The following is a 27,121-nucleotide window of genomic DNA, read 5'->3' on the forward strand; positions in this document are numbered from 1 at the left end:
TAAATCAAGCCCTGGAGGCTAAAATCCATAGTGAGTAGATTTCACATTCGACAAACATCTGGCGATAAAAAAAAAATCACTTGTGACTTCACCTGATAAAAACCATTTCACGTACAGAATTTCTGATTGGAAAATCCTACTGGAACCTGGGCAAACCTGTCGAAGGAAGAGACCAGCTTGCCTAGGACCCACATGCAGAGACATAACTTAAAAGGAAAATAATCTTGTCTTTCACATAACTTGGAGGCCCCTTGTGTATCCTTGAGGTTTTACGCAGGTGATGGTAGTGGTGTTGTCAAAGTAAACATTGACTGCTTGACACAGGACCCTGCAAATTGTCCAAAGTTCCCAGATAAAGGGGCAGATGAATTAAGCCTTAACAAGAGATAAATGCAAGAGTGATAAAGCGAGATAAACATCCAGCCAATTAGCTCCTTACTGACTTTCTTCAAACACAGCCTGTAACATGGCAGTTAGGATGTGATTGGCTGGACGTTTATCTCTCTTTATCACCCTTGCATTTATTTCTTGTTACGGCTTAATACATCTGCCCCAAAGCCCGCCAACACATGAGGAAAGCAGAGCAAGGAGACTCTTGGCTGGCTGCCACAGATCTGAACTGGACCCTTACTAACCCTTTAGCTGTTTGGTAAGAAGCATTAAAAATATTTTATGCTGGTCACCAGATTACCACATGCAAGGAAAAAAGCTCAGCTGAAAAAATGTGCCCAGCACATAAAACAAACCTTTCCTGCCCCAGGCAGGTGGCATGGGGTCGGTTAGGCGAAGCATGAGCTGTCTCAAAGTTACCGTTATAGTGCCCTGACTCCTCCAGCACTAGCTATACCACCCATGGTTTTCCACTGTCCTCCATAGCTGAAGCACAAACTTTGCAATATTACAAGAACCCCTGTTGGATGGGGGAAAGAAGAATATGGATAGCAGTTGTAAGTTGGCGCCCTTTTTTAGGCCTTTAAGTACTGGGTCTCTATTAGCCTTTGATGAATTGTAACATGGATAAAAGTAAAGTCCAAAACTTTGTAAATATTTATTAAAAAGTCTTTAAAACCACTTGGCAGTGGTGAATATTCCAGATCATAAAAAGTTTTTCACATTAGCAAACAGATGTTCCCAACGCGTTTTGTCCCTGCAAGGGACTTATCAGGGGTTTGCGAACAACGCGTTGGGGAACATCTGTTTGCTAATGTGAAAAACTTTTTATGATCTGGAATATTCACCACTGCCAAGTGGTTTTAAAGACTTTTTAATAAATATTTACAAAGTTTTGGACTTTACTTTTATCCATGTTACAATTCAAAGGATAATAGAGACCCAGTACTCTAAGGCCTAAAAAAGGGTGCCAACTTACAACTGCTATATATATATATATATATATATATATATATATATATATATATATATATATATATATATATATATATATATATATATATATATATATATATATATATATATATATATATATATATATATATATATATATATAAATAACAATTCCTCATGTTGGCGGCACTCACTTCAAAAAATGCTCAGAGGGTCATCAATTCATTAATCGATGTTTCGAAGCTATATTATGTGTGCTTCTTCATCAGGACATAAAAATACAATACATCAAACAACATATTTATACATACCAACCCATCGTGTCCATCCCCTCACCTTCTCCCGCGTTCGTGCCACAGACCTGGCGGGTGATGTCACCAGCACGCGCCGGCGCATCCACCCGACCCATCAGAGACGCGTCTACGCGTCTAAGTCCCGTACGCTCAGACAGCTGACATTAAAAAAAAAACATTATGTGCAAAACATTAAACGATTGCCTGATAGTCAGATAGACAATATGTGTCCCCCAGCATCAAAACAATCCATTTCCTCCATGCGTCCATGCTCTAAATGTACGTACTTGCACTTAAAGCAACAGTACATAAAAATACATTAGAACAGTATAATCAAAAGCGCAAAACACCTAAACAAAGAGAACTCATGCAAGTAGGATACATTAATATAAACACCACATAAACAATACAGATCTTCAGCATCCTGGGTTAATAGAGCACATGTTAGTGAATAATCACTTTAACACTATGAGAGTGGGCTTATTCTTACTCATAGGAACACATGTAGTCCAGCGGTTTCATTAAGTCCCCGCGGGGCCAATGTGCCCAATCTTTGTATCCATTCTGCCTCGCGCCTCACCAATTGAAGTGGGCGATTACCTCTCCTGATGCTCATAGGAATGTGGTCTATGATGATGTATCTTAGCATAGGTACAGTGTGTTTGGCAGAGAGGAAATGGCGAGCCACAGGCTGATCACTCTGTCCCTTTTCGAGTGCCTTTTTGATCGCTGACCTGTGACCCGCCATCCTCTCCCTCAATGTTCTCTCTGTTTTACCTATGTAATGTAAACCGCAGGGACAAGTTATCATATATATAATGAAAGTTGTAGTACATGTTACCCTATGTCTGATTTGGTAACGTTTTCCACTGGAGGGATGACAAAAAGAATCCGCGACAGTCAAAGCGCTACATGTGATACATTTTAAACAGCGAAAACAGCCTGGTTTCCTCCCCAGGAACTGCTCACTGCTGCTAGATTGCAATCTAGCCACATCGGTTTTAACAACATAATCACGTATGTTACGGCCACGTGTATAACATGGCATAATATCAACATTTTCCAGATGTAGAGACCTATCTGATTTAATCAACCTCCAATGATCCTTTGCCACTCTGTTGACACCCGCGCTTGCTCTATTATAATGGTTAACCCATGGTAATCTAGTTGGTTTATTGTCGACACATGTTTTGTCGACATACTCAAGAAGGCTCTCTCTCCGTGATGACATTGCCTTGGCTTTAGGTGTTTGTAGCACAGACTCCGAGTACCCCCGGGCAATGAACTTCTCAAACATGATATCAATTTGATGTTCGGCTTCAATTTCATTACTACAAATACGCCGTGCTCGCAAAAACTGCAAGTACGGTAAGCCAAACTTGAGTGAGCGCGAATGGCAACTGTTGGCGTGCAAGATCGTGTTATGGTCAGTTTCCTTCGTGTAGAGAGTTGTAGAAATATGACCCTGCCTTATCATAATTCTCACATCAAGAAAACTGACCGTAGTTGTGTCGACAGAATAGGTCAACTTTATTGGACTATTAGTGGCATTGTGCTGTTCAATGACTGTTTTAAAACTCTCTACATCACCCTGCCAAATTAGAAACAAGTCATCAATAAATCTTGTATATTTGTGGGTCAGCAAAAAAAATGTTCCTCTCGATCATTTGCATGAATGCATTTGCGTAAGATGGCGCAAAATTACTACCCATCGCACAACCACTTCTCTGTATGTAAAATTTATTATCATACAGGAAGTAGTTGTGCGTGAGTACAAATTCCAACAGATTCACCAAAAATTGCGCATCTGGCCCTTCATAGCAATCACTATGTTCAATGAGTTGACGCACCGCCTGCAGACCTCCATCGTTGGGGATGATGGTGTACAGGCTGGTAACGTCGACACTACACAATAAACATCCTTCAGGTAACACATACATTTGTGCCAATTTCTTTAAAAAGGCTGGAGTATCACTAAGATGGTCTTGGCACGCTTGCATGCACGGTTGAAGTACCGCATCAATGAATGTAGATACGTTCTGGAATAAGGAACCCCTGGCGGCTATAATGGGCCGACCAGGGGGCTTATCCAGCCGTTTATGTATTTTCGGCAATGTATACATGAGTGGTATAGTGGGAAATGGAACAATTAATGCACTTTTTAAATCAGATGAAATAATTCCCTCACCGACCGCCTCATGCAACATTGCCTCCAATTCACCTGCAAAATAATCTATAGGATCTCCTTGTAGTTGCGCATATACTGTTACATCAGAGAGCTGTCGTTCTATCTCGCTCTTATAGGTCGGACACATCCTGAACATCTGGAAAATGTTGATATTATGCCATGTTATACACGTGGCCGTAACATACGTGATTATGTTGTTAAAACCGATGTGGCTAGATTGCAATCTAGCAGCAGTGAGCAGTTCCTGGGGAGGAAACCAGGCTGTTTTCGCTGTTTAAAATGTATCACATGCAGCGCTTTGACTGTCGCGGATTCTTTTTGTCATCCCTCCAGTGGAAAACGTTACCAAATCAGACATAGGGTAACATGTACTACAACTTTCATTATATATATATATGATAACTTGTCCCTGCGGTTTACATTACATAGGTAAAACAGAGAGAACATTGAGAGAGAGGATGGCGGGTCACAGGTCAGCGATCAAGAAGGCACTCGAAAAGGGAAAGAGTGATCAGCCTGTGGCTCGCCATTTCCTCTCTGCCAAACACACTGTACCTATGCTAAGATACATCATCATAGACCACATTCCTATGAGCATCAGGAGAGGTAATCGCCCACTTCAATTGGTGAGGTGCGAGGCAGAATGGATACAAAGATTGGGCACAATGGCCCCGCGGGGACTTAATGAAACCGCTGGACTACATGTGTTCCTATGAGTAAGAATAAGCCCACTCTCATAGTGTTAAAGTGATTATTTACTAACATGTGATCTATTAACCCAGGATGCTGAAGATCTGTATTGTTTATGTGGTGTTTATATTAATGTATCCTACTTGCATGAGTTCTCTTTGTTTAGGTGTTTTGCGCTTTTGATTATACTGTACTAATGTATTTTTATGTACTGTTGCTTTAAGTGCAAGTACATACATTTAGAGCATGGACGCATGGAGGAAATGGATTGTTTTGATGCTGGGGGACACATATTGTCTATCTGACTATCAGGCAATTGTTTAATGTTTTGCACATAATGTTTTGTTTTTAATGTCAGCTGTCTGAGCCCGATGTATGGGACTTAGACGCTGTTACTTCTTGTCTCCATGGCGACGCGTCTCTGACGGGTCGGGTGGTTGCGCCGGCGCATGCTGGTGACGTCACCCGCCAGGTCTGTGGCGCGAACGCAGGAGAAGGTGAGGGGATGGACACGATGGGTTGGTATGTATAAATATGTTGTTTGATGTATTGTATTTTTATGTCCTGATGAAGAAGCACACACAATAAAGCTTTGAAACGTCGATTAATGAATTGATGACCCTCTGAGCATTTTTTGAGGTGAGTGCCGCCAACATGAGTAATTGTGGTATGGGGACCTAAGTTTGGGTACCTGTTGTTGGCACCCCACATTTGAGGAGTGCGGTTCCCTAAGGACTATATATATATATATACATATACATATATATACACACACACACATACATACATACATATATATATATACACACACATACATACATACATACATACATACATATATATATATATATATACACAAATACACACACACACACACACACACACCACATCCAACTAAATAAATGGCACTCCAGAGGCACTTTTGAAAGCAGTAAAACGGATTGTATTATAGAAAGCTAAGCTTTCGGAGTTTGACCCCCTTCTTCAGAGCACAAATCCTACAGCCAGGCTGTATGATTTGTGCTCTGAAGAAGGGGGTCAAACCCCGAAAGCTCAGCTTTCTATAATACAATCCGTTTTACTGCTTTCAAAAGTGCCTCTGGAGTGCCATTTATTTAGTTGGATGTGGTGTATGACTTGCTCATTTGGGCACCGGGGCCAGCTGTGGAATTTATCTATGAGTGCCGGCTGCATTGGACATATATATATATATATATATATATATATATATATTATATATATATACATACATATATATATATATATATATATATATATATATATAGGCATGTATAAAGCAAGAAAGACATAATAAATAATAATGTATTCTACCACACAATAAAGGCTAATACTGTATGTGTAAATAACATAACTTGGGTGGTTATTAAGACCTGATCACTGTGATTTAGCAGCGTTTTGCGATCATCCAGAGATTACATAGCGGATGGCCAGTCTGAGTGAAACCCTGCGAATAACCGCTCAAGCCTGCTAACTGCTTAGAATGACTTGCAAAAATTTGTTGCATCAGTGAATAGCTGCAAATCCCTGCACAAGTCACACAATATCTAATTATTTTTCCGGTGTGCAGTCTGTGCGGCAGCTGTGGTAGAAGCAGTTGGATCAGAGCTGTAGCAGACATCACATGACTTCCCCTAGGATGCCTGGGCATCCTGTATTTTCCCTGACATTCCCAGAAAATGGCTGGGTGAATTTTTTATCCGGACAGCCAATTGTATGCATGCGCAGGCCTTCAATAATCGCTCTACAAATACGCAGCCATGCAATCAGGTCTGAATAAACCCCTTATTGTTTAATTTTCAAGCTGCGATCCAAACAAAAAGCAAAAGGTGAAATCCACTGCTGCAGTGCTTCTCCACAGACAATAGCGGAATGATCAGCTTGGCAGTGACCACCAGAAAATAGTGCAATACTTTTCTCACGGCAACCAAGCCATGTGTGTGTATCAGATGTCTGTGTGGAGAACAGATGTGATCATCCGTTCTGCACTATTTTCTTTGTGGTAATGGTGGATAATTTTAATTAGGAACATAACATCAGAATGATCCATTGATAAAGCATAAACACCATGTAGTGGAATGTAACTTGAGACAGTGTGAAGATTTAAAGAATAAAACAAATACATTTTTAGCTTAAGAAATTGGATGACCTATATACACACACGTTACTTAAATTACCTAGATCATCAACATAATGACCCTTCACATGTAATGAGTTAATGTAAATTAAACAGCAAATTGTGAAAAAATAATGATTAATGAAACTGTGTACACTGCACCTGAAGTCTATAGTGCTCTCTTTCCTTTCTTAGCTGGTCCAGAACGCTGTCACTTTGCTGCACTATCAGCTTCATCTTGCTGTACTCATCAGTCATTTTCTCCATTTCTTGAACAGATTCCTCCAAGTTTTTTGTCATTTCCTGGTTCTGGACTTCCAGTCTCTCATTAGATTCATTCAAGCTCTGTATTGTAAAGGATTCATCATAGTTGATATTCAGGGGGGACAAGATTATTAATGGACAACAGAAATCTAGTTTTGTCTGCGTCTCTAATGTGCATCAAAGTTAACACTACCAATCAAACTGACAGCTTAATTGCTAAGGTAGAGGATATTGATCATAGATAACAAAGGTTGACATACCTGAATCTCATCAAGGTACTGTACAAGCTCCATGTTCTTTTTGGAAATGAGAGTCTTGTAGTCTTGTTCGTCTCCACGGGACATAAGAGATTCTCTCTGGGAGTCGATCTGCCTCTGATAGTCTATAACATCTTGTCGTAGTTGTTCATTCTGTTTGTCAGAAGTTAATAAAGGTCAATAGCTCACATAAAACAAGCTATTTCTATTATCTACTTTGCTACTAAGCTCTGTGAAACTTTTTCACTCTAGCTCAATGTTCCTCACCTTTTTCTTAAGCAGTTTTATCTCCAAAAATAAGTAGAGATGAATGGAAAAGCAACATACAGTATAGTGTTAGACATAGAAGAATTATAACCAAAAGAACAGAAAAAAAAAAAAAAACTGAAAAAAAAAAAACCACACACCCACACCCCTGGTATGTTTAATGTGTAAACGAGGTCTGGAAAACCTATAGGGGCTGTCCATGTTTGGATCAGTCTTTCAAAAATGATACCTTCTATTTATGTAAAGTGAACAGGCTGGCCCTCCAGAAACCACTAGGTAACCTATAAGTTTTATACCTTAGAACCATTTGCACAAAACTATATTTTAGAACAGTAATTTTTAAACTCGGTTCCAAGTACCCCACACAGGCCACATTTTCCAGGTCACCTGGCAGGTGCACTGTGTATTACCATGTGTCATATTTTTTAAAGTGACCTCGAAACCATGAACAGTGTGGGGGTCAGAGGATAAAGTTTGAGAACATGTGTTTTAGTAAAAAATGGATGGCCTGCAACGCAATCCATTTTCTCTGCGGAAATGCTTCAGATATGAGGGGGCATGACTGTAAAAAATCAACAACAAAAACACAACAACAACTGTGGAATGTTGGATTTGGAAAGAACATTATAGGTGCACAGTATGATGTGTAACACATCTAACATATTTCCTCTATAACAATATAAATTAGGTATTTGGCTTTAGATCAGCTATTCCTAATATATTGACGTGGTCAGATCAACAAACATTTTACCTAACAGCCTCAGAACCTGCAGATATCATGTGCAAACTGTGCGAGAGAGCTAGGGTAGTCTCCTGGAGAGGAGACATTTCCTTGTTCCGTCCCAGGGAATAAAACACAGAAGATGCCCGTCAATCAAAATTGGCATTACAAGAACAAGATTTCAGATCAGTTGCGCATATACACTGCAGAATTATCTGGGTGATCCACCAATATTGGGCAAATCTGCCAGATAATTGTATAGTTTATGCCCAGCATTACATACTTCATCTGCTGCAGTGCAGATGTACAAAACACTAACAGCTCTGCTAGCAAAAGATCAAAAATAAACAAGTAATTTTAAAGTATTTAATTTCTATACTGAGATTTGCAGTATACAGATTTAGTTATTTAGTATATATAGTTATTTTGACATACATTTCCGCAAAAAACTATTATTGTTACTTATCAAAATGCAAAACCAACAATCTAGTCCCCTTATCGCTTTTCAGACATTAATATTTTTATTACCTTGCTCAAGTACCTGCTTAATATGAAAATAAATCCTAAACATAAAAAAAAAATTAAAAAACCAACCTCGCGTCTTAGCTTGCTGTTTTCGTTATCAGCCTCCTCATTTCGAAGTGCAAGCTAAAATAAAATACATTGTAAACACCACAATAATATGACAGCAATTCAACAACATAATGCAGAAGTTTTAATGATAAATGTACTGCATTACTTGTATGAAAATCTTAAATATATGGTTTTATATTTTAGAGTGAGTATATGGGGGGGGGGGGGGGGCTTTTGGACTGCACACCCTAATTGCACATAGAGTGAGAAGTGCGATCATACTGGGACATCTAGTTCTATAAATACTAAAATAGAGCTGATGCACACTTCATTATAATCTCTGCAATCTAAAAAAGCAATATCGAGGTTCTTGGTATATTTATTGGCCAAGAAATACTAGCCTAACAACCAGTGTCTACTGTAGGTGACCTCCACCACCTTTTGCTTGTTGTCACTGTAAACTAATCTAAGTCCTTTATCTACAGCAGTGGTCAGGGAAAATGGGTAAATTCCCTAAAATGGGGATATAATTTAATTCCTAGGGGTAATAATTAAATTCCTAGGGTAAAAGGTAAAAAAGTTCCCTGACCTACAGTATTTTTTTTTTGTAATATATATTTATTGAATTTTGAAAATATACAAAATACAACATATGGCAATGCAGACAGCAAACAAGAAAACATGGAACAAATGTGACAAATGAATCATGAAGCATTGTGCATAATAAAATCGACAAAATCCATACAATCCTGTCTAGTACAAATCGCATAAGTGGAATAAGAAAAAAAAAAAAAAAAACTAGCAAAAACCAGTAGAATATAAAACAGTAAACAGCAAATGGTAAATGCACGTTAAAACACACAACCAACAGAAAATGTTAAAAATAAAAGAAAGCACTGATCATTAAAAAAAAAATAATAGCAAATAAATGTATTAAGGTAAATATAAATGAGGTAAACGTATCAATGGAAGAAAGCAGATGAGCAATGTCAGATGAAAAACAAAACAAAACATCATCAATAAAGGCACGTAGAGATCTCCCGTGAGAAGAGAATCGATGTAGAAGGACCAGGGGAGATCCATCACTTTGGAACGGAGATGCTGGACACACCTGGTTCCATAGGTGGCTTAGGGTTATGCTGCACCAGATGCCAGTCATTATTAGGATGAGAGAGTTCTTGTGGATGCAACAAGGGTTCCTGCCAATCCAGAAGGGGAACTGGAGGGACATCCAAGGTCAAGCAGAAAGCCGTAAGGTCAGTGGAGTCTTTGAAGGCATGTAACATTCCATTGAGGAAAATTGTAAGCTAAAGGGAAACTCAAAAGTCAGTGGCCAGAGGGCTCTACATTTTTGTCCATGACAGAGCCTGAAAAATCCGACTATGTTGATTGCCACTTACAACGAAGTCCCCCTGACCAACCTTACAGAGGATATCCTCATTCTTGGAATTCAATATCCTCATTCAATGAGGAATAGTGCAGGCAGCAGATCACATCCCTCGGACAGCAGGAGCACTTTTGAGTCTCAACGCATAGTGGACTCTACAAAATTAAATAGGAGAATCAGGATCTTGCCCCAGGAGTTGTGGTGGAATATCCTCAGAGTTCCCCCTAATCCATAAATTATTATGAAGCCCCCTGTTGTCCAGGTCGTCAAGGCAATCTTGAAGTTGTTGGGAGTCAACCAACTGTCGGAGGAACGCAGCTCAGAGAGAGTTATGAGCAGCAGCAGAGTCTGAGGTAAACTCCTCTATATAAGATAGCCAATTGCCGATTTGCAAGACCTCAGACTGAACCAAGGCAATTTCAGAGTGGACAGTATCACGAATCCTACTTTCCAACTGTTCAAAATCTTGCTTTGCTGGCATGGAATTTAGAACTTGCAGAATCTGCGAAATACCCCCTGATTCTAAAGCAGGAGATGGATCCAGGGATTGGGTGCCCTGAGGAGGAGAGTCCGAAAACTGAAATAGGCTAGAGGTGGAGGGGACTGATGTATTCACTGCGGGAACAATTCCCTGGAGTAACAGAAACTGCCACATAGGGGAGGGCATAGGGGCTCCTGCTCCTACTCCTACTAGGACTTTCGCCCTTCCATTTGAGAGCCTTACCTGCCTTTCACCATGGAACAGGTAGCAGATGACAACAAAGTTAAAGGACAAGCTAAATCAACAAAACAAGGTCAACACTGACACATTCCCCCTAAAAAGTGGCTAGGACGGCATCGGCAAGCAAAGAGGGCCATCTCCAAGCAATGCAATCAAGTATCACAAGGCAATGATATTTATAGAAGTATTCCAGATCACAGCAAGATGTAGGGCAGTGAGGGAGATAGGAAATACCCTGGGTGTACTGAAAGACAATACCTGCTCTAGGGACTCTGCACCAGCAGCAACCATCTAGAACTGGGCTGTAGTTCATTCAGTTTATGCTGGGGGCTCACAGGAGACAGGTGGAGTCAGGGAAAGTAATCAATTTTGTGAGCAGTGTCTTTGAGGATTCACGCTCTGCCTTCAGGAGAATCCAAGATGGCCGACTGGCCCGGGGCTGCAGCTTCCTAATCCAGGGAGCCTCTGGACTGGCCTCATCCAACCAGGTCCAGTGGGGGCCCAGCAGTAGTACAAGACAGTGAAGGTCAGCGACAGCTAAGGGGACCCGCAAACAGGCAGAAAAAGGGCTTCCACCACCATCCAACAGAGGATGAGGCTAGCGGGGATGGCTCTACTAGAGGCCACGGCTTCTCCAGCATATGTGGGCTTTAGCCAGAGAAAAAGGGGCAGAATCTGCCAGACGGTGCAGCCAGCGTCCAAGCACTGACTGGCGCACCGAGGCTGCAGGATTCGAGCCCCAAAAGTTGCAAGGGTATATGAGCTGGAGAGAAGTATGTCCGCTCCCCTTGCCAGCCGAGCCACGCCCCCATCTACAGTATATGTTATATTTGTTAGGGCACACAGGGTTTCCTCTCCATAGATGACGGAAAGAGACAATTTTAAATTAAAAGACGTTACAAAAATAAAATACAAATAATTTAAGTAAAAAGGTATGTAGTTGAAGCAATCCCATAAAGTTTTCCTTAAATGTATTCTTATAGTAAACATTTATTTAGAGTTTGGTTTGGTTAAATTAGTCCCTTATGCACAGTACCCCTTTCATATTGCAAATCCGGGGCGCACATGGGGATTTGGACATGTGTCAGTCCCGGGATTGACACCGCATTTGCAAGGTGAAGCTCCCCACTGCAGAGTCACTAATGCATAGAACTGAAGGCTATGAACATGAATGTTAGGCATCACAAAAACCACTCACTTTTTCATTAACTTGTTTCTCTTTTTCCAGCTCCTTTCTCATGTCTTTCAGTTCACGCTCTCGCTGGCCCAGCTGTTCCTCTAGCTGACGAATTTCTTCCCGCAAAACACGTGAATCTCTGGTTCCAGAAGACAGCTGTGCCATCTGCATTAAATAAAACACCATGGGAGAGCATAGATCATCATTTAAAAGAAAAACGTGGCAAGCAGAAGAAAGGACTGGGAAAAAAAAACAAAACAAAACATTTTGCTTTAGAAAGAATTAACTGGAATATTGTGTGACAAGTTTACAGATTCACTTTTTGTGAACTTGGAGAAATTACACAGCTAAAGAAAACTACAGTTTCTAGTGGGCATTAAAAAGTGCAGCAAACCAACACAAATTTAGAGTTGGAAACATAAATCGTACATAATAAAAGGCTATGGTGGGTATTCAATGTTTGAGTCAGAACGTTCCAGACTTTTGGAATCATATCAGTATTCAATCATGGGCATTTTTGATAATTTTTTTAGAATATTTTCACGTTTTGGGGGAGGCAAATCGGCCTGTGAATTCACCAAAGCCTAAAGCCAAAGAATTTTGTGGTAATTTCACAGATTTAAGCAGTTCTCATCAATGTTGGATTTTTTGCCCAGGTGAAAAAAAAAAAAAAAAAATCAGCATAGGGATTGAATACGGCGAGTCAAAATTCACCCTAAAGATGCGTGAAAAGTGCAGCTGGGATTGAATACCCCCTTAATCTTGAATGCCATAGGCTTTATGCATATAGCTGTCAGGATGGACAGAACTCCATATGGCACTGATCCACTAAAGGCCCCCATACACTATGCGATTTGGGCATGATTTCACCTGATTCGGATGAATCGGGCCGTGAAATCGGCCCAAATCGCACGTGCAGACACCCCGTCCGATCCGATGCGCGGTCCCGTGCGCATCGGGTCGGGAGGTCGGACGGGCTGCACATAAGATTTGCTAAATCTTATGTGCAGCCCGGAGCCGTGCGGGGGATGACAGTGGGCGGAGGATGCCGGCTATAGAGAGCCGAGCAGGGGGAGGCTGCATAGGGAGCCGGGCAGGAGGAGGGTGACAGCGGGAGCAGCACGCTGGGCAGGGAGGATGACGCTGGCTGCTGGGCAGCGGCGGGAGCCGGGAGGAACACACTAACTTGAAAAAAAAAAAAAAAGCCCATACAGATGACTAGCAAGCCATTGATTGGCTGAGACCTCTCTCAGCCAATCAGCGATTGGCTAAGAGAGGTCTCAGCCAATCAATGGCTTGCTAGTCATTCTGTATGGGCTTTTTTTTTTTTCAAGTTATCTGTGTTCCTCCCGGCTCCCGCCGCTGCCCGGCAGCCAGCGTCATCCTCCCTGCCCAGCGCGCTGCTCCCGCTGTCACCCTCCTACTGCCCGGCTCCCTATGCAGCCTCCCCCTGCTCGGCTCTCTATAGCCAGCATCCCCCGCCCGCTGATGACCCCCCCGCATTGCTCCCTCCTCCTGCAGCTCCCCGGGGACCGCATATGATAAATCCATGCGATTTATCATATGCAAACCTTGGCACATCAAGTGCCTAATCGTGTGTCCCCCTCCCGGGGAGCTGCAGGATGAAATCAGGTCCAACTTGTCCTTAGGACAAGTCGGACTAATGTATGGGGGCCTTAAGTGTGCAGTAGATGACGTCACATAAATAGTCTCAGAAGCACAATGAGAATGCTCCTCTTGCCAGTATATAAGCTATTATTGTTTTTCTCATTAAGGGGCAGATTTATTAAGCTTGGAGAAGAGATAAACTGGAGATAAAGCGGAGAAAAGGTAAAAGGAGATAAAGCACCAGCCAATCAACTCCTAACTGTCTTTTTCAAACACAGCTGATTGGCTGGTGCTTTATCTCCTTTTACCTTTTCTCCGCTTTATCTCCAGGCTGGTGCTTTATCTCCTTTTTCCTTTTCTCCGCTTTATCTCCAGTTTATCTCTTCTCTAAGCTTAATAAATCTGCCCCTATATGACTCACATTCAGTTTCACTAAAGATGGACCACTAAATGCTCATATGTAAAAATGCAATTATAAAGTAAACTATACATGCAAGCTATGTTTAGCTATATGTTGTCTATTACGATACCTTTTTAATAGTGTAAATTGCATGCAATTTATAAGTAGGCTTTAAGCAGGAGTCCTAACATACACTTTTCCCACTACAATCCCAGGTATGACCTGTTTTTTTTTAATACGGTTTAAACACAGATTAGACCCTGTTCTCACCAGTGTGCAGTGTTTCTGTGCACAAATCAACCTTAATATACATTTATGCGCTATTACTATGTCTGTATACATCCGTCCTACAGACTCTTCGAGTGTACCATCAATGAATGTTGCAGATAAGCTTAATAGTTGCCACTACTTAAACTTATTCCTTTAGTAACCTGGTTCAGAAAACCATCAATTGTAGATCATGTTTTGAGGATTTCTGTCTGTGAAAGCAGGTAGTACTGTATAATTACTGACCCAGCAAAACAGATCTGCTAACCTGTGCATGATTAATGATGGTGGTACTAGAGTTGAGAACATTGCTCATGTACATGAATTGCAATGTTGCTGCTTATCTTTAAGCGGTTATGTTTAATATGAATGTAATATTTGTAAAAATGTTCAAATGGCGATAACAGCATTGGGCAATTTTATTTAAAAACACAGAAAGTTCATACCTCAGTTTCATTTTCCAGCTGCTTAATTTTATTTCTTAATTGGTTTTCTGTTAAAAAGAAGTGTTAAGATAGTAAGACTGGAAAAACAAAATCAATGAAAAAGCAAGTGAACGAGAAATAAAGCACTGACAATACACTGCAAATACTAATCCTATGGACCTGTCGTTTGCCTGGTGTTGCAATGGATCCCCCCCCACACACTCTCTTAAACCCCATTCAACCCCTAGACAATATTGTTAACAATAGTGCTCAGAAAGGGGCTTCTGAGCGATATTGTTCACATTATCGTCTAGTGTGGACACTCAATAGCATTAACAATGCTCGTTCCCGCACGCCGTTAATGATGATTGATATCTACTGAACTTCCAGGACAATTTGGCAATATAGCCAAATGACCTGCATTTTCAATGGGTACAGTTAGTATGGGCAATATCGGCCGGCTGTGGCTGATATGGTTAACTATACAGATGGAGTCATCCAGCCGGTTCTCGGCACACCATTCCCAAAGGAGCGCCGGCGATTGTGGCGCACATGCATCTGTGATGATTGTGTGCCCAATTTGCAGCAATGAATGCGTGAGCATATGATACACTCACGCGTTCACGTTCGCTGGAGCGTTGGCCGCCAGGAATGCATCGCTGGTGTGCAAACTGAATGATGGCTGCTCCATCTGTATCTGCATCTATTCAAGGGATGCAGTCAAGTTACCAATAACCAAAATATCGACAACCATTGGCAGACAGTCAAAATGCCAACATTCATTATGGCGACATGGTAAAAAATGCTGACAGTCAAATAGCCGACATTTAAAATTTCAACATGAGCTTTTCATTATTTTTTCTTTGAATCACTGTTGTTCTTACTTCTAGACCCAAGTGCGCATAGAGTTAGATTGAAGCAGCAAGCTATGCAAAGGTCTGATGTACACTTATAGGTGTCCATGTCAACCTATGTAGACAGTCACCCCCCGCAAAAACTAGACTTTTTGAATGTTGGGAAATCATACTAAACCCCTGTTCAATGTGGCCATTTCTGACTGCATTGAAGCATGTCAGATTAGACTTTGCATGGTCGACATTTTTAACAATCCACATGTATTCAGACTGTTGGAACGCTTAGGACAGTCGGAACATTGAATACAGACGGTTGAATGGTCCGTGATTTCACTTTTGGGAACGTTCGGACGGTCAGAATGAAACATTGAATACACCCCACCCCTCCCCATAGGGGAAAGAGGGTCTCCCTCCACCTTTGTCTGTACCTGTGCTAGACTGACTCCTTAGAACTGGGGTAGCCAACTCCAGTCCTCGAGAGCTACTAACAGTTAATGTTTTCCAGATCTCCTCACAGAGTCACAAGTGAAGTAATCTCCATATGTGCATCTTTTAAAATCTATTACTGAGCAATGAGTGCACCTGTACAGCAGCTAGGTTGTCTGGAAAATGAGAACTGTTGGTAGCTCCTGAGGCCTGGAGTTGGCTACCACTGCCTTAGAAGATGATATATTGGATGTCCATATTAGTTTAAGTTCTCATGTTTAGTTCCTATAGATCACACTCGCCTCCGACCGGAATCAATTGGCGGGGTGTCAGCTCAGGTATCCCTGAAGTTCCAGTATAAGAAGACACTCACTGGTCTTCTGCTTGAAAAACAGATTTATTCCAACATATCAATATTGTTAAAGTGTAATGTGCAGGACAGTGGGCTAATGTTTCGGTCTGCCTCCAGACCTCTCTCAAGGCCCCCACTATCTATATTTATTAATTAATAATCAGGCGGCACTCGAAGAATTTTTTAGCAAAGCAAAACGTGTATTGAAAAAGCAAACACTTCAATGTTTCAGGGAGAGTTTCCCCTTCATCAGACTGCACCGAAAACACATCCCCTCGCATGTGGCTGAAGGGGAGAAAAATCATTCAATGGTCACCGATCATCTAATGATTTCTCTCCCCTTCGGAGAAAAAGGTCAGTCTAAAAACTGGCTTATTTCCGTCAGAGTCCACCAAAGAGGGGGCGGACGCTGACATCATGTGATGTCAGCCGCCAGCCTCCGACAGGCATCAACCCCCCTGCGTTCCCGGGGAGAACGCCCATAATTTCCATCGGGATTCCCATAAAACACTGGGCATTCCCCTGCTCCAGCCCCTGCCTGCCCCCTCTCCTACCCATGCGAACACCTCAGGGACTGTTACAGTCCCCGAAAGGCGTTTGCACAGCGGCCCTGCACATGCTTATTATCGCCCATACGCATGCCCAGAGCCGCATCATCAGTCTCTGGTGCCAATATGCTGGGGACAGAATGATGTTGAATCACCCCCTATATACAGTCATCTTTTTGCATACCTAAAGTGGCATTACATTAACATTTACCAGTTTTGGCTTGCTCTTCTCCAGCTTTCTCTGCTTCTTCTAAGACAAGCTCTACCTCGTGAGATTTTATCTGAAGAACAGGATTAGGAGAACATTTTAATTCGGATTTCCTGTTATACTAGGTGAAAACTTTCACATGCAGTCAAGGCCAGATTTATCTGAGCCAAGCAGGACAATTTCCAATTTTAACATTGTACAGTAAATACATAAATACATTTAGGGATTTTAGAGAACTAACAAGAATTTTAGAAATAAACACAAACACTGCTGACTTTAGTTCAATGTAATTTTAAAGCATAATGTAAATGCATTAATCATCAGTAAAAAAATAAAAATAAACTACACTAATTCTAAATTGTAAAAAGCAATGGAATAAGGAGGTGTTATAAAATGAACATTAACAATGAATATATTAGTAGCCTTGAAGAACTAAGTAGCAATATTAATCAGAAGTGCATGTCATTATATATTCCAGTTAAAATTATACTGTGAAAGAAAATACCTAAAGTACACACATGCACATAATTTAGGGGGTTATTCTAGTCCATTCTTTCTGACAAAATCCTTCTTAGATGGACAAAACCATGTGCACTGCGGGTGGGGCAGATGTAACTTGTGCAGAGAGAATTAGATTTGGGTGGGGTTTTTCTTCAAAGTGAGATCTATATTGAAGTGTAAAATCATGCAGTCAGTATTTTCCCTGCACAGAAACAAAATAACTCACCCAAATCTAATTCTCTCTGCACATGTTACATCTGCCCCCCTGCAGTGCACATGGTTTTGTCCGACTAAGAAGGATTTTGTCAGAAAGAATGAACTAGAATAAACCCCTTAGTTTGGTATAAATGCAGATGAAATTGGTTTGTGATGAGTTTTCTCCAATGCTGTGTACACACTGTGAGATCTATGCAATCTTTCCTAACTCTCTACTATTAACATACAATTCATACAATCTACACTCGATTTGCCCTATATAGTCATTGCTGCCCTGTCTATCTGGGTTTCAATTTGTACTGTCACGGAAGTGCACATCGGGATCGCAAGGTAAAAAACCTGTGGGATCTGCATACAATTTTGACTATATAGTCAAAATCTAATGTCAAATCTCACCGTGTGTACACAGCATTAGACAACTAGAGTACATAGGGTCTGTTCAGAAACAATAGGCTAACAAATTACAAGGTTGTGACTACCTCACTGGTGCCAGTCCTTCAGTGTTGTACATATCTGTTGTGTTGATCCCCACCAACACGGGATTTGAAGGTCATCAGGCAGCCTGTTTAACTAACTAGCGCAAGAGTGGGATATTGTGTGTGTGTGTGCACGCACGTGCGTGTGTGCGTACGTGCGTGTGTGGTTAGCTGCAAGCTTCGGTATTGATGCTATTTTAGGTAGACTGCCCAATGTTTTTTTTTTTAAAAGCATGAATTAAAAAAAAAAGGCAACACACAACCAGCTTTGCTTTTGATTGGCATTTTTAAACATTAGGCAGACTCGCCAGAATAGTGCAGCTCGCTGGCTATTACATTTTCTCCATAGTCTGTAAAGAGACACTTAGCAGTGATCTTAGAAAAAAATTACACAGCTTCAGTGAGACCTGAATGTGAAACAAAACCCTGATAAAATGCGTCTCACAGTAAAGCAATTACCAAATACTGATTAATGTAGGTAATTGGATAACAACGCCCTATATGTTTTAAAAAATAAGTCATGTTTAAAATGTAAAAAAAGTCTTACTTAAAAGTATATAAAAGATCTGAAACTTTATTTTATGATATGTACTGTATTTAATAAAAAAATTAAAAAAACACAGTGCTACCACTTTTTGCCATTTGATTTCACACCGACGTCACAGCTGGGGGTGTGCCCGCACCACCACCTTCATGAAGGGGGGCGTGCCCGGGCCGCCGACGTCATGAAAGGGGGCGGGCCCGGCCCCTCCGAAGCCACTGTGCTGCGGCGACGCTGGGCTTCCCCGTGAGGCTGTTTTAGCGGGGCACTGCGAGAGGGGCAGGGCGCATTTTGCCCTTTAAAAATTGGGCAGGGTGCAGCGCCCCACTAAAACAGCCTAGCGGGAACAGATGCAGCTCAAACAACTGGCCAGGACATATGTTCTACAACCTTCTATCATGTTATTGTACTTATGTTACATACTGTATTTTTACAATTTTAAATAAAATTCCATTTAATAAACAAATCATCTTGGTGTTAATATTTAGTAATTTAAAACTTAATAGCTGACAGAGGGGGGATTCAATTGCCAGAGGTAATTTTCTGAAGGCGAATTGATCTCCCGAAGCTTTCCAATTAGCCTTTACCACTAAGAAAATCTGATGCCTGCACTTAATGTTTTTTTTCCCAGGACCTGTTGAAATGTTTTTTTTCCCCAGGACCTGTTGAAAAAAAGCTAAGTGCCATGTTATCATAATCGGGGCTGCATAGTTCCTGGAATTATTCTGGATCCTATGCGGTTTCCCTGAAAACGGAACAATTTTCCTGAGAAAAAAAAACTACCATTTTTTGGGGGGCTGATTACATAGAAATACCAAACCATTGGGAAATTCAAATCTTAAAATCACAAAAAGGTTTATTTTTATTACTTGAGACAATATAATCATAAGATTATGCAAACCTTCATTAAAGACTGTGTAATTCGAAAAAGCTGTACCAGATTTTCATTGGGCTCTCCTTTTAAATCTGCACTAGTAACCTGTAAAAGTCCAAAATGTTTTAATGAAATATATTTGTTGACAATATGTTCACATGGAAAACACGCCGTATCTCATGCAACATCTCTTCCCAACTTTAAAGTGATTTAACATTATTAAAAATAATCCTGTTGTTTTTTTAGAATTTCTAAAATCTATATCATAGAAATATAACACACTATATATAATTGGTACATCAGGTACTGTATAGTCAGGTATATACATACAAACCATACAACATCTTACTAGTATAACATTAGAAAAGTTGGATTTGAACGAAAAAAAAAAAATCTATATATCTATCTATCTATATATCTATATACACACACACACACACACACACACACACACATCGTGGCTTTTTTTCTCAATTTGTCACAACATGTAAAACACGGCTTAGCTGTTTTTCCAAATGTAGCAAGTAAATACAGTCTAAAAAATTTCTGAAGCAGTAGAACTTGTATAAAGTAATAGATTAGAGAAGCAATTTTTTGAAAAATCACAAAGCGTGACTTTTGCAGAGTCCAAGGTGTGCCATATTGTGCCATACATGGTGCAGTAAAACCAAGATGTACGTGGACACATCGTGTATATATGTATATATGTATATAAATACATCTTTCTAATGCAGCATGACATTAGAACAAAATAACACAACCCACAACTTAGGAAACAGGTTTGTTGTCGGATTCTTTAGTAAAATCCCAGCTAAGGATTTAATAAATACTGCTTTCGTTAGCAACATTTAGCATGCACAACACACAAAATAATTTGCAAACATAGAAAGGCTGCTTTAATTAATAAATTTCTACTATTCATAACACAAGTCATTGGGCCTAAATCCAGAATTGATCACAAAGCACTATTTTTAGCAAATGAACTAAACCATGCTGCACTGCAGGTGGGGCAGATGGAGTTTTAGAGTTTGGCGAGCTATTTTTGTTTTTGATTCTGCTTCTGTGCAGGGTAAATACTGGCTGTTTTATTCTTAAAACACCCATACACTGGGCGATGTACCTGCAGCAATCAATCACAGGGGGGGAAAAAAAGAGCCCAAATTACAATCATAGGAATCACTTCCAATGATAAATCATGTTCCGTTAGGTCACCTGGCCCCACTCCTCACGCAGGTCATTGGCTACATAGCCAAAATTACCCTGCATATACAGACGACAGGAGGCTGGGGGTCCTGTAACACTATGCAGAAAGCACATTATTAACGACACATCTTTTAAAATCTCTCATCTGGCGTGTACGGGGCTAAAGATATTTAAGATTTCATGAAAGAGATCTACCTTATAGGTCAGGATTTTAGTGCTTGTACAAAAGATAGAGGGGGTCGTTAATGACCTGTGGGAGCGTGCATCATTAACAAAACACTACATACACACTAGACAATATGCTCAAAAATATCATTAACCGTATTGTTTAAAAAATCGTTTAAGGTGTACCTAGCATGATCCTATGAAGTAATAATTACTTGTAACAACAATAGTTACTGTTGCAAACAAAGCAAATTACATTAAAAATATTTGCCATGCACAATTAGCCCAGTTCACCCAAGAACAAATAAGACTACTAATAGTTAATATAATTAAATTTATTGACACTCGAATAATCAATATTAAAAAGGATAAGTGGGTACAAGAACCCACTGTACCATACTGTAGCCTGCTAAATACATTTGAAAGTATGGGATTAGATCCTATCCATTAATGAGAGCAATTAGGGTGGTAAAATCTGACTTTTTTTTAAGGTCAGATCTGTTTTGTCCAAAACGTCCGTGGATTGTCGAATTCATAGTTGTTTTCCGACAATCCATGGCAGTTTCTGACAAAGAACTCAACCAACACGTAAAAACACAGTCCCTCAAGAAGTTTCAAATATTTAAAGTCATCCAAACCAAACACAAGCAAGCTATAAAAAAGGGGGCTTTTTGTAAGAACTGAACGTTCGCACCCCTTTCTAGGAGTCCATCCTGGTGACACAGCTAACCTTGGGATGTAGGAGGGTCCGCAGGAGCAAAGGCACCTATGCTGACTTCTTTGGAAGCAGGATCCTCCCTTCTGCATCTCAAGATACTTCAGTTCAACTTATAAAGCACATTAGGATACATAACTCAGTACAATGCCTGAATATCTTATATGCACAATCAATTTGACCATAACATGACAAAACATGAACGTATACTTACTGAGCGTAAGAGAGAGATCGCTGTGTCACCAGGATGGACTCAGAGAAAGGGGTTTGAATGGGAAGTTCATACAAAAATCCCCTTTTCTCTTTCATCCATCCTGGTGACACAGCTATCCTTGGGACGTTCACAGGCCGGTCCTTTGGAAGGGTCCGCTCAGGCTTACAGTTTTTATCACTGCTTGCCTAAATTAGGCATCCTCCAACGCGAACTCATGAAATCTGTAAAATTTGGTAAAGGTATGAACAGAGGATCAAGTGGCAGCCCTGCACAACTGCTCCGCTGTATCCCCATGACGCACAGCCCAAGAGGAAGCAACTTACCTGGTGGTATGAGCATTGATCTGTGAAGGAACAGGTTTATTTACCTTGGTGTAGGCAAAGGCAATCACTGACCTTAACCATCTGGCAATGGTCTGCTTAGAAGCAGGCCACCCTTTCTTCTGCACATCATACAGCGCCAAAAGCAAATCAGTTTTGCGTATCTCCTTTACTCTTTCCACGTATATTCGCAAGGCACAATCAACATCCAATTTTCTTAATTTGTCCCTATTCCTAGCCCCTTCAGGGAGAGAAAACATCGGGAGCACAATCTCCTGGTTCAAATGAAAACAAAATACTACCTTGGGTAGAAACTTAGGTACTGTTCGAAGCACAGCCCTATCTTCATGAAAAATCAAAAATGGAGACTTGCAGGACAAGGCTCCCAACTCCCAAAGACACCTAGCCTAAGCAATGGGTAACAAAAAGGCAAGTTTCCACAAAACAAATTTAAGGTCAGCCGACCTTAACGGTTCAAAAGGAGAATTCTGTAAAACTGACAAACCCCAAGGCACGTATAGGCTCCCTATACGGGGGTTTAAGTCTCGTTACACCCTGTAAAAAAGGTTTGAAACGCAGGTAACAGGGCTAATCTTTTCTGAAAGAAAATAGAGAATGCCGAAAGCTGCACCTTTAAGGACTGCAGGCTCAGCCCGGCCGAAAATCCATCATTAAGAAAGTCTAGACACATTGGACCTAGAGGTGTGTACCCTTTGATGTTCACACCACCTGATATAAATCTTCCAGACCCGATTGTAATTTGCAGCTGAAACAGGCTTGCGAGCCCTTAGCATAGTCTGGATAACTGCATCTGAAAACCCCTTCTTTAATAGGGAAGTTTCATAAGCCAGGCCGTCAAATTGAGACGAGCTAGGTCTAGGTGTAGAAATGGTCCTTATCTTAGCAAATCCAGCCGAAGAGGTAGACGCCAAGAGTCCATCGACAACCTCAGTATGTCTGAATACCAGGACCTCCTGGGCCAGTCCGATGCAATCAGAATAGCTTGTACCTTTTGAGACCTCACTCTCTTCAGCACCCACGGAATCATTGGGAACGGGAGGGGAACACATAGACCAGGTTGAAATGCCATGGAACGGTCATGGCATCCACTGCCCAAGCGGCCGGGTCCCTGGTTCGAGAGCAAAACCTGGGAACCTGACAGTTGTTCATGGACCCCATCAAATCCACTTCTGGGATCCCCCAGCGAACCACAATCTCCTGAAAAACTTTCTGATGAAGCGCCCATTCCCCCTCCAGCAGATCTGCCCTGCTGAGGAAATCCGTTTCCACATTCCGGATCCCCGGAATGAACACAGCCGACAGGGCAGGAATATTGACCTCTGCCCATCTGAAAATCCGCGAGACTTCCTGCGAGTCCCGCCTTGGTGATTCAAGTAAGCCACAGCCATGGCATTGTCCAAATGTACCCGTACAGAAGATCCCCTCCGAAGATCCTCTGCTTGCAGAAGGATGTTCCAAACAGAGCTCCAATATGTTGATTGGCAGCCTGGATTCCTCCTTGGACCACAGACTCTGCAACCTTAGGTGAAGGGCTACTGCCCCCTAGCTCCTGAGGCTGGCATCAGTTGTGATAACCAGCCAATCCCACAAGCGGAGGGAACGCCCCAGCTGCAGAGTCTCCAGATCCATTCACCAGATCAGGGACTCCCTTGTCTCGTGAGACAGCAACAACCGTTCCCGTTTCATGGTCTTTGCATTCCCTGACCAACATAAGAGAATGACCCACTGAAAAATCCTCGAGTGAAACCTTGCAAACTGCAGTGTCTCAAAGGTTGCCACCATCTTGCCGAACAGTTTCACTCCCTGTGAAACTGTTGGGCTTGGGGACCACAGGATCTGTAGCACCAGCTGACGAATGTCCACTGCCTTCGATTCTGGAAGAAACTGCAGTCTCTGGGGGGTATTCAATGTCAGGGGCACGGCTGTCGAGCTTGCTCGACAGCCGTGCCCCTGTCCCGTTCTCGCTTGGCTCGACTGGAGCTCGGCGGTCGGGATTCAATGTCCCAGCCGCCGAGCGGTGAGAAGGGGGCGTGGCCGCGAGTTGATGACGGAAATAGACGAGCTCCGGCAGGGAGCTCGCCTACTTCCGGCTTTTCTCGGCAGAACGAGCCCGACCGCTTATGCTGTCGGGCTCGTTCTGCGGTGAAACCCTGTTCAATGCTGTTGGGGAAGACAGCATTGAATAGGGCCCCGCAGCCATCTCCCCCGTCGGTAGATGGCTGCGGGAGCACGACTGTGTTTGAATACCCCCCCTCTGTGTGGGTATGAAATGACACTTAGGAAAGTTTAACACCCAGCCCATATCTTGTAAAGACTGAGTCACAATTTTCAAATGTTCCTGAAGCTTCTCCGCTGACTCCACCTTGAACAAGAGGTTGTCTAAGGAAGGGATAATTACTATCCCTTTCAGCCTGAGGTTTGCTGCCATGACAGCCATCACTTTTATAAAGACCCTCGGTGCCATGGCCAGACCGAAAGGCAGAGCCTGTAACTGTAAATGCAGTCCTATTGCAAAACATAGTAAGGACTGATGTTCCTTGCAGATAGGCACATGCAGATAGACTAAATTCTCCCGGCTCTATGCTTAATAGCACTGAACGTAGAGATTCCATGCGAAAATGGTCCACACACAGATGCAGGTTTAAAGACTTTAAATTTAGAATGGGTCTGAAAGAAACAATGGAATAAACCCAAGGATCCATGGTGGAATTTTTCCATCTGTCCCGAAACTGCATGAGGCGATCCCCCACTCTGAGGCCAGAACGGGGAGTCTCCGCCCCTTCATGCAGAGGACTTACCCTCTCCTTTGGACACATGTTTCTTAGCAAAAGCCCGAAACGGCTTCTGGGGGCCCTTCCTTTACTGGCTGGGAACTTTCCTCTTCCCGCCTGTTAGATGCTCTCCCCCGAAAGGATGAGCGAAAGGAAGGCTCAAACGCCCCAAACTTGGACCCTGAAGGTTTTGATGTAGTGGGAAGAAACTTACTTTTTCCTCCTGCGGCCTGCTTTATAATGGATACAAGCTCTGACCCAAAAAGCAGCTCTCCTTTAAAAGCCAAAGCTTCAAGTGACTTCTTAGATTCACTGTCTGCTTCCCAAGCTTTAAGCCAGAGGGCTCTCCTTGCTGATACTGATGTGGCGGACACTTTAGTGACCATCTTAGCGCCTTCTTCCCCAGCCTCACAAAATATATTCTTCTGCACACCTAAGCTTTTCTGCCAGTGTGAAAGCCTCCGAATCGGGCTGGAGCTGACTTCCTAAAGCCTCAGCCCACTTAATCATAACCTTGGATACCCAAGCAGAAGCAATAATGGGAGGAAGAGTAAAGCCCACACCTTTAAATACAGCCTTAAGGCATCCTTCCACTTTTTTGTCCACTGAATCCTTAAAAGCTGCACCACCCTGCATTGGTAATGCCATGGCATTGGATAAACCGAGCCACAGGTGCATCTACTAAGGGAATCTTCTCCCATAATTTAACATGTTAGCATATCTCTTTGACATAAGTAATTTTTTGTCAGGAGTTTTCCATGCTGCCCCAAGCAAGGAGACCATGCCCTCATCCGAGGGAAAAGTCACAGAATCTCTGTGAACTTTCTTAAACACACAATGTGCAGGCACCCTGTCTTCCTCGGAGGGATTTAATGTCTGTTTAACAGCAAGTAGTAGATCATCAATACCAGGGACAGCAGCTTCAACCTCATCTTTCTGGCCCCAGAACACATCCTCTTCACTTATCTGTCTGCTTTGCTGCCAGTGATCCTCTGCGAGGATCTTCTCTGCGGGGGAAGCGCTCTGTGCTGTATATGAAAAGCCTTGCTTCACTCCGCAGCCTGGAGAGAAAAGGGCGCCAACACACAGAGCAGGAAGAGACCAAGGGCCAGATTCTCTAAGCTTCAAAAGTGATAAAATAGAGAGTGATAAACAGCCAGCCAATCAGCGCCTGTCTAACATTTTTCAAACACAGTCTGTGACATGGCAGGTAGGAATACAAAAAGTTCCTTGCTCGCTGGAAAATGGCTAACAGCCAAATCTCAGTCCGCAAGATCCCCGGCGCTATAGATCACAATTAGTAGTAATTATAACCACATCATGGTAATTTTAAGAAGTATATAATATAATATATATGTCAGCTGCTGCAGACAACACCTGTAGGATTGCCTCTGCCCACCAAAAGATTTGCAAGAAAAGAGCAGGAGAAATGGTGTATTTTGCGCTGCTGACAATGTATACTTAAAAAGACAGCTGATTGGCTGGCTGTTTATCACTCTCCATTTTATCACTTTTGAAGCTTAGAGAATCTGGCTCTAAGTCTCTGGTACAATGGTGAAGTACAGCCTCTTGGCGCCTTTCCCTCTTTAGCCGCTCCCACTATTGTTTCTCCTCACTTCCAGTGCCTCCCCTTCTCTATGGGATCACTTGGAAGCGTCCAGCAGCACTGGACTCCTGTAATAGACCTCACCTCCCCAAGGGATTTCAGTCGATAAGCTCTACAAAATGGCAGCCACCATCGCGAGAGGGTCAACCCCCAACGATCCCCCCTCTACTCAGGCAGCCGGTTCAGGACACACCCAGAGCCCAGGAAAACCGCTCTTGCACAGAGGTTAAGCACTGTGCAGAGGGAGCAGACAGCACCCCCCTGCACACAGAGAGTTGACAGGACACGCTTCTGTCAGCCTCTGCTGCACTTTCAGTGTGTGGGAACTTCTGAAAAGAGGTAACACACTGGAAAAACCTGCACTAACTAGGGAATTAATAAAATAATAAACACC

At 42.0% G+C, this 27,121-nt stretch overlaps 1 protein-coding gene across 2 annotated transcripts in view; it reads right to left on the reverse strand.

The window, feature by feature from the left end:
- Window positions 1-27,121, reverse strand: part of CEP290 (centrosomal protein 290) — a 221,073-nt gene that overhangs the window by 184,047 nt on the left and 9,905 nt on the right. For both annotated transcript variants that reach the window (XM_083182358.1, XM_083182357.1), the window contains exons 3-9: window positions 19,740-19,817; window positions 17,108-17,177; window positions 14,738-14,784; window positions 12,038-12,181; window positions 8,753-8,806; window positions 7,174-7,323; window positions 6,812-6,994 (exon numbers count right to left, since the gene is read on the reverse strand). In XM_083182358.1, the coding sequence (XP_083038484.1) occupies window positions 6,812-6,994; window positions 7,174-7,323; window positions 8,753-8,806; window positions 12,038-12,181; window positions 14,738-14,784; window positions 17,108-17,177; window positions 19,740-19,817 (726 nt within the window). The remainder of the gene's footprint in view (window positions 1-6,811; window positions 6,995-7,173; window positions 7,324-8,752; window positions 8,807-12,037; window positions 12,182-14,737; window positions 14,785-17,107; window positions 17,178-19,739; window positions 19,818-27,121) is intronic.

Source organism: Crinia signifera, chromosome 4 (genome assembly GCF_055691185.1).
Source record: "Crinia signifera chromosome 4, ASM5569118v1, whole genome shotgun sequence".
Lineage (NCBI taxonomy): Eukaryota > Metazoa > Chordata > Amphibia > Anura > Myobatrachidae > Crinia > Crinia signifera.